Source organism: Calliphora vicina, chromosome 4 (genome assembly GCF_958450345.1).
Source record: "Calliphora vicina chromosome 4, idCalVici1.1, whole genome shotgun sequence".
NCBI classification, from domain to species: Eukaryota; Metazoa; Arthropoda; class Insecta; order Diptera; family Calliphoridae; genus Calliphora; species Calliphora vicina.
Window position 1 is genome coordinate 95,910,393 of NC_088783.1, and position 13,656 is coordinate 95,924,048.

The following is a 13,656-nucleotide window of genomic DNA, read 5'->3' on the forward strand; positions in this document are numbered from 1 at the left end:
TGGTTACCCTATTTTTATTTAAAAATGGTAGCAAGCGTTTCTGAAGACACTCGCTAATGTAAATATCGGAGTTAATAGAGCCGTTAGTAATGAAGGATGTGCTTATTTCACCACATGTGCATATTGCTTGCCATACCAAAATTTTTTTCGGGAACTTTTTCTTCAACGTTTCCTCTAGAATTAGCAATATAGAATTCTTGTCCAGGAAGCTGCGAAAAATCAGCCAATACATATGTTTCATCATCCATTACACAGCAGTCACGATTATTGCAAATTCTTTTTGTAAAGTTTTTGCTTTTTTTTAGCCTCCAAATTTTTCTTTGCATTCCTGTCAGGCACTTTTTGAACTTTAAATGTTTTAAGGCCAGATTTCTTTTTCACCTTTCTGACAAAAGTTTCAGAGCACCCAACTTTTTGTGTCACTTTTCTTCCTGAAATATTAGGGTGTATTATTAAAATTTCAACATTGGGCCATATGTTCTAAAATCTTAAAGCTGGGACCAGAAAACGGAAAGCAGCCTTAAAAACCTTGATATGTTTCCTATTTATTCCCAAAGTATTTTCTCAGCCCCGAAGGAAATGTGGACCCTATGGATTTTATTACATATTACATATTTATTGAGTTTCTAAAACTAAAATTTGTATTAAAATGTTAATAGAATTGCAAATATTAGGCCCAATTTGATCCACATTTATTCTGAACTAATTTCTTTTGTTTAGATAAGTTAATTTTTGGCCTTACAAACAAAATTTCGAGTCAATATCTATATTAGATTCAAAAATACGCCACTTTTAAAACTCAGTCCTTCAAAAAAAAAATAAATTTTTCATATTTTAGTATAAAATGTGACTATGTCAGTACCATTGACTTGTTGAATAAAATATTAAGAAAATTTATCCAAAAAAAATCTGAAAAAGTGCAATATTTTTGAAAGACTAATGGCGTTTTCTTTTCTGACACAAAATGTTGTCAACATATTTTGTACCATTTATTAAAAGTTACCCATACCCTCATAATGTTTTACATTTTTAACGATCACAATAGAACAAAAACCATTACCATTTATGTAATTTTCTTTTATGTACCTTCTGAATGTTGTAAAACTATACATTTTGCTGTTTAAAAAGTGCTAACCCCTTGATAAAATTAAGGGTGAAACGTGTAGCATATCTTCGGGGTTTTAGGGCAACATTATTTGAAAAGAACACCAAACTAAATTTGTTTTAGAAAATAACACAGAAAAGAGTAAAACGCAGAATAAATGCATCATTTATTCCAGAAAAGAAAACGCCAAGAGTTTTAAAAATTGCATATTTTAAATTCTAATTGAGATATTGACTTCAAATTTGTTTTATAAAACCAAAAATTAACTTATCTAAACAAAATAAATTAGTTCATAACAAATGTGGATCAAATTGGTCCTAATATTTGCAATTCTATAAAAATTTTTATACAAATCCCGCAATTCCTAAAAATTGGATCGAAAATCCCAAAAATGGTATTTTTTTACAATTTTGCCCATAGGGTCCACATTTCCTTCGGGTCTGGGAAAATAATTTAGGGATAAATAGGGAACATATTAAGGTTTCCCAGGCTGCCTATATTTTTAAAAAATGGACCAAAATTTCAAATTTGAAATGCCTATAACTTAATTATAAGAGATAAATAGCACACGTAAGCATGTTTTCTTTGCAATCGAATGTGAAACAAAAAAATGTCACGTGTTTAAAAATTGAACATGTCGAAGGTACCCTACTTTATGTCCCCATAGCGCCGCCCCAGGAGCATTTGTAGGGCCCATTTTAATAACTTAAACTCGAATACTCCTTGGCTACGCCCACGTTAAATTTTATTCCGATCGGACCAGCCGTTTAGAAATGACAGATTTATTTCGATTCTGCCCCACTATGCGCTATTAATTGTAAAAATCTATCCATTTGCGTCAATTTACAATATTTACGATTAATACAGAGTAAACTAATTTACTTCAACTCTTGATTTGCAATAAAATAAATTAAGACAATCAAATTAGAGTATTATTTCGGCTGTGACGAATCTTAAATAACCTCCACCTAAATATAATGAGAATTATATGAATAAACTACATTGTTATAAACAAGATATATTAAACCTTTCAGACATTTTGTCCAATATAATGGGCATTTGGTGTTTTCCTTTTAAAGTCATGGTAAACGTCAGTTATCTTACTAGCTTTGTAACTGGTTACTTGATCAGTTACTTGACTAGGTATTTAAACACGTGCATGTCCTACGCAGGGGGCAATTGACCCTTTTGATTACAATGTGACTATCTGATAGCTGATCGAAAGTAGTCAAAGCTGCTGTTGGGTAAAATAAAGTGCAGTACAAAAAAAGTTTGAGGTGACTTCACCATAGGTTACTAAGAGACACTGACGTGACTATTGACTTGTTATGCTATGTTACATGGGATATCAGTATACATACTTAAGCAAAAATAAAAATAAACCGTATGAGAATTATATCAACAAAATTTGTATAAAACCAGTTTACACTACACTCTAGATTACTTAGAGACACTTAAGTGTCAATTGTCTTCACGCTAGATTACTTGGGATGTATATAGTAACCAATTGTCTTCTCTCTGCACTACAAAATGCACACACAAGTCAAATGACCAAAATATATAAATTGAAGTCAGCCAAGTGATAAGACATTTGTGACAATTACTGTCTTTAAGGGATACATTGGCTACTTGCTTAACTGCTTGGTTATTCTTATCATTCGTGTGTGTATGTTTACCACTCGCATTGATACCCAGCAGTTAAGCAAGTAGTCAATGTATAATAAGGTATAATACCCTTCACCTTCGTGAGAAGGGTATACATAAGTTTGTCATTCCGTTTGTAATTTCTACAATATAATTTTCCGACTCTATAAAGTATATATATTCTAGATCCTTATAGATAACGGAGTCGATTAAGCCATGTCTGTCTGTTGAAATCAATTTTATGAAGACCCCAGTTATCTTCGGGATCCAAGTCTTCAATAATTCTGTCAGACATGCTTTCGAGAAGTTTCCTATTTAAAATCAGCAAAATCGGTCCACAAATGGCTGAAATATGAGGAAAAAACCAGGACAACCTCGATTTTTGACCTATATCTGATTTACTAAGTCATTAATATAGACAACATGGATATCTAATGATAGATATTTCAATAACATTTGCAACGATGTATATAAGACCATAGTAAGTTGGATCTACAATGGGTCAAAAGCGGAAAAAATATGTTTTAACTCGAATTTTTTTTTTTTACCAAAAAAAATTTATAAAACAAAATTTTTTTTTTAAAATTAAAAAAATTAAAATAACAATACGAAAAAAATAAATTTTGTTTACCTAAAAATATTTAAAAATTTGTATTTTGAAGTATAATTTGGTGAAGGGTATATAAGATTCGGCCCAGCCGAATATAGTTCTCTTACTTGTTTTACTTAAAATATATCCATATTTACTTGTATATAAGTTTTTGTCTTCGTAGGATACCGCTAACCTATTCTAACCAATTATGACCAAAAAAATTTAATTTGTTTAACGGCAGTTTCAAAACTCCAATATCTAATTTTTAAAAATTTTGTTAAACAAATTTCGGAATTTTTTGATCATCACATTGGGATTTATTTGGAACATAATAGGGAATAAAAATATGAAAAATGTATGACAATACCTCTTATAGTTTTTCCGAACCTGCGATTTAAATTATGCAATTTACCAGCCAGTGCCGGACGAAAAAATATTGTATTCATGGTTGTTTTGGTTAAATTGACATTTTTCCTTCTAGATTAGGTCTGCTGTGTCCCTCCTTCTTAATCGAGTGTGGCCACGGTTATCTAATATGTTGCGGGCCAGCGGGTTTGGGTGAACTTCAAGTTTTTTTTAAATATTTTTGTACATTTTTCGAGATTTCAGATTTTACAATGGGCACGTTTAGATCTTTGTGTATATTCGCGTTTTTGATATACCAGGGGGCAACTGTAATCATTCTTAGAAACTTCTTTTGGCGTCTTTGGATCTTTTCTACATTTGACGCTGAGGCCGTGCCCCATAACTGTATGCCATAACACCATATCGGTCTTATGATCATGTTATAAAGTAGAAGTTTACAATCTAAACTAAGCGTAGAGTTTCTGCCAATTTCATTTGAGTCAACTTTGCATCTATATGACATTTCCATGTAAGGCGACGATCGAGATGTATTCCGAGGTATTTCACTTCCGATTGTTGAATTATTGTTTGGTTATTGATATGAATAGGGGGGCATGATTCTCTACGCAATGTAAATGTTATGTGTGTACATTTTTGCTCGTTGACTTTAACTTTCCATTGTTTTAACCATTTTTCTAATTCAAATATGTGGTTTTGTAAGTAACGAGACGCTTGTTGAGGGTTTTCATGAATGCTTATAATAGCAGTATCATCAGCAAATGTTGATGTATGAGTGTGATTGTTAGTTGGCATATCAGACGAATATATCAAATATAAAAAAGGTCCCAGGATACTGCCTTGGGGGACTCCAGCTTCAATGGGTTGTGCAGTACTTAAAAAGTTTCCCTTTTTAACCTTAAAAGTTCGACCAGTTAAATAGCTTTCCAATAGCTTATGTGTGTTTGCGGGTAAATTTTGACTCAGTTTGTATATTAATCCTGCATCAAATGCTCGAGAGATGTCGATGAAGAGTGCGGAACAGTATTTCTTTTCTTCAAACGCTTTTCCACCATATTTACAAGTCTATGGGTTTGTTCGATAGTACTGTGTTTTCTTCTAAATCCAAATTGATGATTCGGAATACAATTGTTTTCAGTTAACATCGGGTACAACTTGTTCATAAGTATCTTCTCAAATAGCTTTGATATATTAGACAATAGGCTGTACGATTCTACTTTTGTGTGATCTTTTCCCGGCTTGGGTATCATGGTAACCAGTGAAACCTTCCATTCTGGAGGATAATATTCAAGTCGTAATATAGCATTAAAAATAAAAGGAATTATTTTTATTGCTATCCGGGGTAGCTCCATAAGCATCTTGTTGCTGATCTTGTCCATACCGCTTTCTTGGGATTTAAATCAACAATAGCATTTTCGATCTCTCGAATCTCAAAACGTAGGGGTACGGCTGCTCCAAAATGGGGTGCAACAGGTGGCAACTCAATTGCTTCGTTTGATGTGTTCGGTGTAAATACTTTTTTTAAATGATTAACAAACAGATTCCCTTTTTCAGTATCATTTCTTGCCCAACCACCACTTGAATTTCGCAAGGGGGACTTACATATAACGGGTCTTTTAAGACTTTTTGTTGCTCGCCATAATGACTAATCCGATTGCGGGGTTGCGTCCAGGCTTTCTAAATATTTATTCAATGATTCCATTTTTCGAAATTCCAGGAGATTTTTAAGTCTTTATATACAATCTTTAAGCTTCGATTTTAGTTGGGGGGATCTGTGCAATTGCCACTCTCTGCATGTTGAGTAGCATGTTGAGCAGCCAGTTTGAGATTTTTATCGAAATTGATAAGAGAGTGATCGATGTTTTCTGGTGTTCTTAGCGGTATGTTTTCCGAGCAATGTGTACTGAGGTATTTTTTTATATTTGAGCCAATTTATTCTTGTGCCTGCCATCGCTAAATTACCAGTCGGGGATACAATTTCTAGGGGGCTCAATAAAGTAACAATAGTGGGTGAGTGATCTGAAGATAGTTCCAGCGAGGATTCAATTTGAATCATTTCTCTAGGGATATTTTTCATGACGTTAAAATCTATAACATCCGGTATTTTTCGTGGGTCAGTAGGCCAGTAAGTAGGTTGGCCGCTCAAAAGCACATTCAAATCCATTTTAGAAATTGTATCGAACAAAACACGACCTTTAGGGGTAATCAGTCGTGATCCCCAGAATGTGTGTTTAGCATAGTGATTTAAAAAATCTATTATATTGACTTTCTGTAATTGAAAATCTAGGGGGTGAGTATATCGATGAAATCACTAAGTTTCGATGAAAATCTTCAAGACAGATTGTAGTAGCTTGAAGATAATCTTCGCAAAAATCACACATTAAGTAGTGTTTGATTTGATGCTCTACCTTTGGGATCTTTGGTGTCATATATTACATATCCATTTATTCGAAATGAACTTCTGGACGTCAAATGAGTTTCAGAAACCAGCATTACATCAATTTGTTGGTTTCTTAAAAAATATTCGAGTTCGTTTTTGTGTTGGCGTATGCCGTTTGCATTCCAAAAACATATTCTTAGGCAGTTCATGGTCTGTTAAGCACAGCCTGCAATAACATTGATTGCATCTTAAGCATTTCTTGCATCATGTTACTCATTGAGTTTGTAAAGTTATTTACCGATTGCACAAGAGTTTCTATTGTAGATTCTAGTTGGGTAAAATTGAAAATTGGCGTTTGCTCTCTTACCTCTGGGTTCACATTTTCGTTTTGGAGTTGACGGACTTGCGTCTGAGTTTGGTTGTTTCTAAGTACATTTGCATATGTTACTTTGTTGTCATATGTCTGTTGCAACGGGGGTAGTTAAAATTGTTGTTATTTAATGGCTGAGCGGGGAAAATCTTTGGTTTCTGGCTTTATGATTTTTTTAACAATTGAGTAGACAAGACAACCCCTGTAGTTTGCTGTGTGGTTACCTCCGCAATTGCTGCATTTTTTTTTAGGATCATCTTTGGATTTGTTACATTGGGATGTGTTATGCAACTCCCCGCAAATAACACATACTGGTGGCAATTTGCAATATGCCTTGGTGTGTCCATATTCTTGGCAATTCATACATTGGACGGGGCCAAATCGTTTGTGTGGTTCTTCTACCGTAATTTTACGATGCAATAAGTACTTCAGGTTATATATGGGATGTGTTTCATTTTTTTTTCAGGTTTATGTCACCGGGTTCAAGTTCAACACGGAAGAGTGGTTGGGGTTTTTTTCGCGATTTCTAATATTTATCACATTTTTTGTCTTAAAGCCTTTATCTTCTAAGCTTTGCTTTATTTCGAGTGGTTCACCATTACAGTCAATACCCTTTATAACAACTTGTAGACCCTTGCTTCCTTTCAGCTGATAAGTGTAAAAACTTTTCTTTTGAGTTTCAAAATATGTTACAACCTTTCTATAATCGTTTTCACTATTGACCTGTATTTTAGTTTCATGAATCGTGCCTTTCTTGATTGGGATAACGTAAAAAGAGTTCTCTCCTATTAATGAGATCAGGCTCTGTACCAGTGAATTTGAATTATTTTCTCTCAAGTGGTTTTGTAGAGGTAATTTTATTTACTGGTTCATCTATTTCACATTCCAGAATAGAAAACCGATTTTCATTGTTTAGTCTAGCAGGTTCACTATCCTTATATAATTTAGCCAATGGTGCCGCTTTCGAAGACTTGGGACTTCGTGCCCTTTTTAATACTGTAACATACCGGTCCTTTCCAACCTGTATTTGGGATTAATTCTCTTTATTTAATGGTTGACTAATCTTGGGTATAGCGCCGCTTAATGGGTTAATTTTAATTGTTGTCGGTGTGGTGGATTTCGTTTCTAATGCCGATATTGCTAGCATACTTTCAGGCGTAAATAAAGTATTTGTATTTTTTGGTAACTCCAGATTAACAGCTGTTGGGTTTTCTTTTGTTTGACAATCATTAGTTGTTGACAATGCGGGGGAACATTGTCAACAACTACATTAACTGTAACTTCGCTCACTGTTTTCGTTAAAGAGACTCATTAAAGAGTATTTGTAATTACTTTCGTTAACACTCTTAATCTTTATTTAATAGTCAATGCACAAAAAAGGTTCAAAAAAAATATAAAGAATTTTCTTTACTTATTTGTCTTTTAGTTGTTGTTTTGATTTTTTTATTTAATAATATTATTAAAATAAAAGCGTCCTTTCGCGTAAATAATAAATAGGTGATATTTATATTTATTTTCCGATAGATACATTAAAATAACGAATTAACTCGGAGTAAAAATAAAACACGTCCAGTTTCAATCACGATTGATTCACCAGTTAACGTTATCCTATCATCCTAGTATTTTACACAACGTGTTTCTAGAGTTTTTGGAGAACTCTAATGTACATAATATGTACCATGATACAATAATTGTAGAAGTTAGAATCACTAGGGAGTGTTTTCAATATTTACCCCTATAACGTCAAACTTTGATTTTGATTTTTTTCATATTTTTTCATATTTTCTTTTGTTTGACGTTATAAGAAATGTATAATTGAAAATTTATTTTCTACTGAGTGTTCCTTATATTGTTGTGTCATGGTATGTACTACATACATATGTACATATCGTCACCTTAAATGCAAATGATTTTTTTAACGTGTTTTGCTTTGTAGATACGTTCATTAAAGTCGCTATAAACTTTTTAAGTAAACTTATTTTATTTGTACTTTTAAAAACTTAAAGAAAAGTAAAGTAAAAAAACTCAACTTAAAAAATTATTTCTTATCGAAAATTAAGGAAAAAATATCAATTAAAAAAACAAAATATTCCAATACATAAAAGAGATCAAAACATAACAAAAAAAATCATACAAATTAATAAAGCAATTTAAAAATAATAAAAAAGTGCATTTAGTTTTCAAAAACGAAATCTGTTATTCGCTTCTTTTTCTTCCGTTCCTTGTAAAAAACGTCGCGTATTTGAAAAAATGGTTGCTAATGGTTGAGTTCGCGTTATATCGAATTCGTGTAAATAAAGATACAGCGGAAATGGATGTTTAACTGTATATCTATTTAATATGCTATCAAGCTAATTTTTTAATATTAGCGGTATTCACAATGTACAGTACTTTCTGTAGCAAAAGAGCAGTTTAGGAGAAACCAAAAGCAAAATACATTAGAACTACTTTTTTACTTCCTTATAGCCCTGACAGACATAGGATTTGTATACTATACTAGTGTGTCAACCTATATTATAATTAAACCATAGGTGGCCAAACATGCCCTTGAGGGCATTGTGTTATTCTCACTAATACACACGCAATACGAATGTTCTCAGCAAAAACTCAAAATAAACACAAAACAAAAACAATTTAATTTAATTTTCGGTGCAAAGTACACATATATTCATTTGTGTTCTCTTTTATATTTTACACTACACCATATGCATTTTAAACACTCTCTTTCTGGCCACCTCTGAATTAAACCATCAAACACTATGGTGTAAAGCTGGTTCGTATACTATGAATATGTACGTAGTATACATATCGTGGTATAGAAACCATATGTCTGTCAGGGCTATTACACTTTTGCTTTTTTATTTTAATGAGGGTATTCATTTAAAAAAAAAATGGAAAATTACACTCTGATTTTTTTATACAACAAAAACAAAATCCCACAAAAAGTTATATTTTTATTTGTGGAAAAAGAGCTGTACATTATGAATACCGCTATTGTAAAACTTAAGAAAATTTTATTTACTGTCCTCATATGTAAACTTGTTTTATTTAATAGGCCTATTAGTATTCATAAATTAACATCAATTCTTTTCTATTTTCATTTCGTTCCAGGAATCAAATGCCTGAGTGCAGAATATTATTATCACAATTAAACAAATTTTACATAATTTCCATCAGCAATATAATATATGTACCGAAGCTAGTCTAAATCTCCAATAACCCACAACAACAGAACGGGTCGCTTAATGAAAAGTTAAATTATGAATCCATTAAAACTCATTAATGTTACATTTAAAACATTGATAATATATTCGTATACATACATACAAACATACATACATATATATTACCATATACATACATACATATTTATATAAATTGTAAAGCATAATTAATTCATTTGTTAATACATAAGATAGCGTGTGTGATGTCTATACAGTTTTTTTAACCAAAGAAAAATAAAACAAATACCTAGTACATAAACAGGATTGAATAATTTCGATGTTAATAAACATAAAATGTAAAAAGCACAAAAATCTTTTGACATTTTGAAAACATATATGTACCTTGTTAACCAACCCTCTAATGGGCGAAGACATAATTAAATGCAATCGATTCGGAAAGTTTATTTATTTCAAATGAAAATAAGTTATTTGATGACTTCAGGTCATAATTTCCTTTTTATTGTGTATCCAATTGAACAAAATACTAAGATATCCAATTACATAATTGTTATGAATATGAATTTTATTATTTTCTTATACATAACAAATATTATATCGATGCATTTTGTCATTATACGCATTTTATCTTATAAACTATAGAAAAATAGGCGGATTTTCATGCATTTCCTTCAATAAAATCAAAATATGACCTAAAAATATGTATTTATTATTTGAAAAAAAAACTACAAGCATAACAATTTGTATTTCTCCAACAATGAGTCTTTTGTAGATTGGACTCAATTATATTATAATTAGGAAATTGCTAGTTTGTCTACATTAAAATAAAAAATGGAAACAATATCTTATAAAGTTTTGAGTTTAACACTTAAGATTTATTCGCTGTTAAGGCTCGATATACAGTGAGCCTCAAAAGTGAGTAAACACCAAAAATTATTTGATTTTTTTTAATATAATGAAAATCCTAAAATCTATCCATCGATTCAAATTTTAAAGTCTCGGTTTGTTGGAGATTGAGTTGAATAATAGATTCAGTTCCGAAAAAAAGATTAAAGTCGGAATATAATGATTTTTATGATCTTAAAAAATAAAAAAATCACTGGTGTATACTCACTTCTGAGGATGTGTGTATGTATAAGTGTTCACAGTGCGTAAATAAAATACAGCACTTTGTAGTTTAAAAATATATAATGATGAAGAGAAAAATAAAACATTTGTATAAAAGGTTGGATTTTAACTGCTGTATTCATAATTTGGTGCGAATAAAATATAGAACATTTTAATTTCTATTCACAGAAAAAATAAATTGAGTTCAAAATGTAAATATATTTTTTTGATTTGAATATTTAAAACAAAATTTGAAATATTCTAATGGCTATATAAAGCATCTATCTAGATGATGACAAACCAAAACTATTTAGAAATCACTTGTAACAAGCTTACCAACATAAGCCTTAAACTTAGAAAAGTGTTGTGATTACTATTGTAGAAGTCTTATATTTAATAATGAAAACTGATCTCTTGCGATAATATTACTTGTCTGTAGTATATAATAAGCTTACATTCGTAATATTTTTGTAAGCTTGGGAATATGTATAACCAAATAATATTTGTACACGTTTTTCATAAGAATTTACGAGCATAAAACTATTACGAACATAAGTCATTTGCAATCATATTTGTTAATTTGTTATATAAACTAACTCCCATATGCATAAACAATTTTTAAATTTATAAAAGGTTTATAAAACAAAATTTCCATTCAAAATGTGTTTTATAAACCTTTGATAAATTTAAAAACTGTTTATGCATATGGGGGTAAATGTATAGCAAGCTTATAATAAGTATGCTTATTTTTATAAGCATACTTATTATAAGCTAGTTGTAGGAAATCTCTTATGATAAGCTTTATCTACAATTTAGTTACATTTTGCTTATGAAATTGTCTGTTGCGTCTCATAAACAATTTTTTTGTGATATTCATTGGAATGAAACAAGTTTAAATAAAAAAATTTACATCGACAAATTCTTGTAAATTGAAACTTAAAAATTTAAAAAGCATTTTTAGTTAATCCTTTGAATATTAATCTGCATAAATTTATATGAACAACTGCATAGAGAAATGTTAAAGAATAAAGTTTTATTTATTTAAAAATATGGAAAACCATTAAAAACCTAACACGAAACATGTTATTCTTTGATCAATCATTTTTAAAAAGTTGCGGCCATCCTAATATACATACGTACATACATAGATAACGTATGTATATTCGTTAGTTAGAAAGATAATTTTCTCTAGAAGCTTAGGTTTATTGAAAATGTTTAAAGAACAGTATTTAAATAGGGACATTTTTTAAGATATCGGAAAAAGTACCATTATTTACCCAATTTTACAACTTTAAATCGATTTCCGGCACGTGTTCTTGTTATCCGTTTTCACTTAAATTTTACAGTTGTTAGTTTTAGCTACTAACGAACAATATAAGACCCATCCAAAGCAAATCTATTTTTTAAGGGCATGTCTAATGTACATATGTACATGATATACATATGTATATCATAAGCTTTTTGGACCTCGTAATATTTTTCAACCTGTTATTATTTTTAATTATATGTACGTACTTCATTTTTTATTATTGTTGCATTGAAGTAAATTTTTGTTTTGTTATTAAATACACAACATATATGTACATATATGTAAAAGAATTACTCCTAGACATCACACACTAAATGTATCAAGAAGCTAATTTTAATAATAATCATAAAATAGTTGTAATAGTTTATTGCTTTAGAGCTTATGAAAGTAATTATAAGAAATACTTGTATTAAATATTTATGGTTATGTTTGTTTATTTCATTCCGTTTTATTGTTTAATTAGTTAAGTGAATGTTTCTCTAAAGGACGTTACATTGGACCGCATTACTTAAAATGTCTATGAATTTATTTAAAGCCATTTAATTATAAAAATAAGTACTACTAATATAAATTATATATGTATTAACACATTTTTAAAATTTATTTAGATAAATTGCATTGCATGAGAACTATTGTGGTACAGTGTATAGCACCTTCATTCACTATATTTCAAATCATTTTATTTTGAATTGTTCCGTCCAAATACTTACATATATTTATTTTAAATTTAAAGTTCTTACCATAGCATTCTTATAGTAAATATACTCAATAGTAAATATACTCAATGCTTACCCGTCAATATTTGATAATTGACATTTCATCTATGTACGAAACGTAACTATGTACTTAATTTAAAACTCCATGTGCATATAGTATAAATTTTACTAATTGCAGTGTTAAATTAAAATTTCCAATGAAAAATGTCTTACTTACACAACTAGTTCTACACCATTTCCAATTGTATTTCAGAATATTTAATTTATACTTCAAAAAGTTTCTAATTGTATTTCCGAAATTTATATTTTTATTTCAGAAATTTCCATTGGTATTACTATTAGAATTTTCTGAAATACAAATGGAAATTTCTGAAATACAATTGGAAAATTCTGAAATACAATTAGAAACTTTTTAGTATAAATTAAAAATTCTGAAACACAAATGGAAATTTCTGAAATACAATTGGAAAATTCTGAAATACAATTCCAAAATTCTGAAATACAATTGGAAATTTCTGAAATACAATTGGAAAATTCTGAAATATAATTGAAATATTCTGAAATTCAATTAGAAAATTCAGAAATATAATTGCAAATTTCTAAAATACAAATTTAAAATTCTGAAATATAAATGGAAAATTCTGAAATATAATTGGAAATTTCTGAAATTCAATTGAAATTTTCTGAAATATAATTAGAAATTTCTAAAATACAATTAGAAATTTCTGAAATACAACTGGAAATGGTGTAGTTCTAGTAATTCCGAGGTCAAGTTCTAACATCTAGCCTCGGTATATTTATAATTGAAATGTTTTATCAAGATTGGGTCACATATTTTTTTATAAAAAACAATTTCGAAGTAATTTTTAATTTATTTCTCTCTCTAGT

General features: G+C 29.9%; 1 protein-coding gene across 1 annotated transcript in view; it reads left to right on the forward strand.

Moving 5' to 3' along the window:
* The window catches only part of dtn (transmembrane protein 132C dtn), a 343,107-nt gene extending 333,170 nt beyond the window's left edge, over window positions 1-9,937 (forward strand). Inside the window, exon 17 of the mRNA XM_065510268.1 lies at window positions 9,566-9,937. Within this exon, the coding sequence (XP_065366340.1) occupies window positions 9,566-9,580 (15 nt within the window). The 3' untranslated portion in view covers window positions 9,581-9,937. The remainder of the gene's footprint in view (window positions 1-9,565) is intronic.
* The last annotated feature ends 3,719 nt before the right edge of the window (window positions 9,938-13,656 follow it).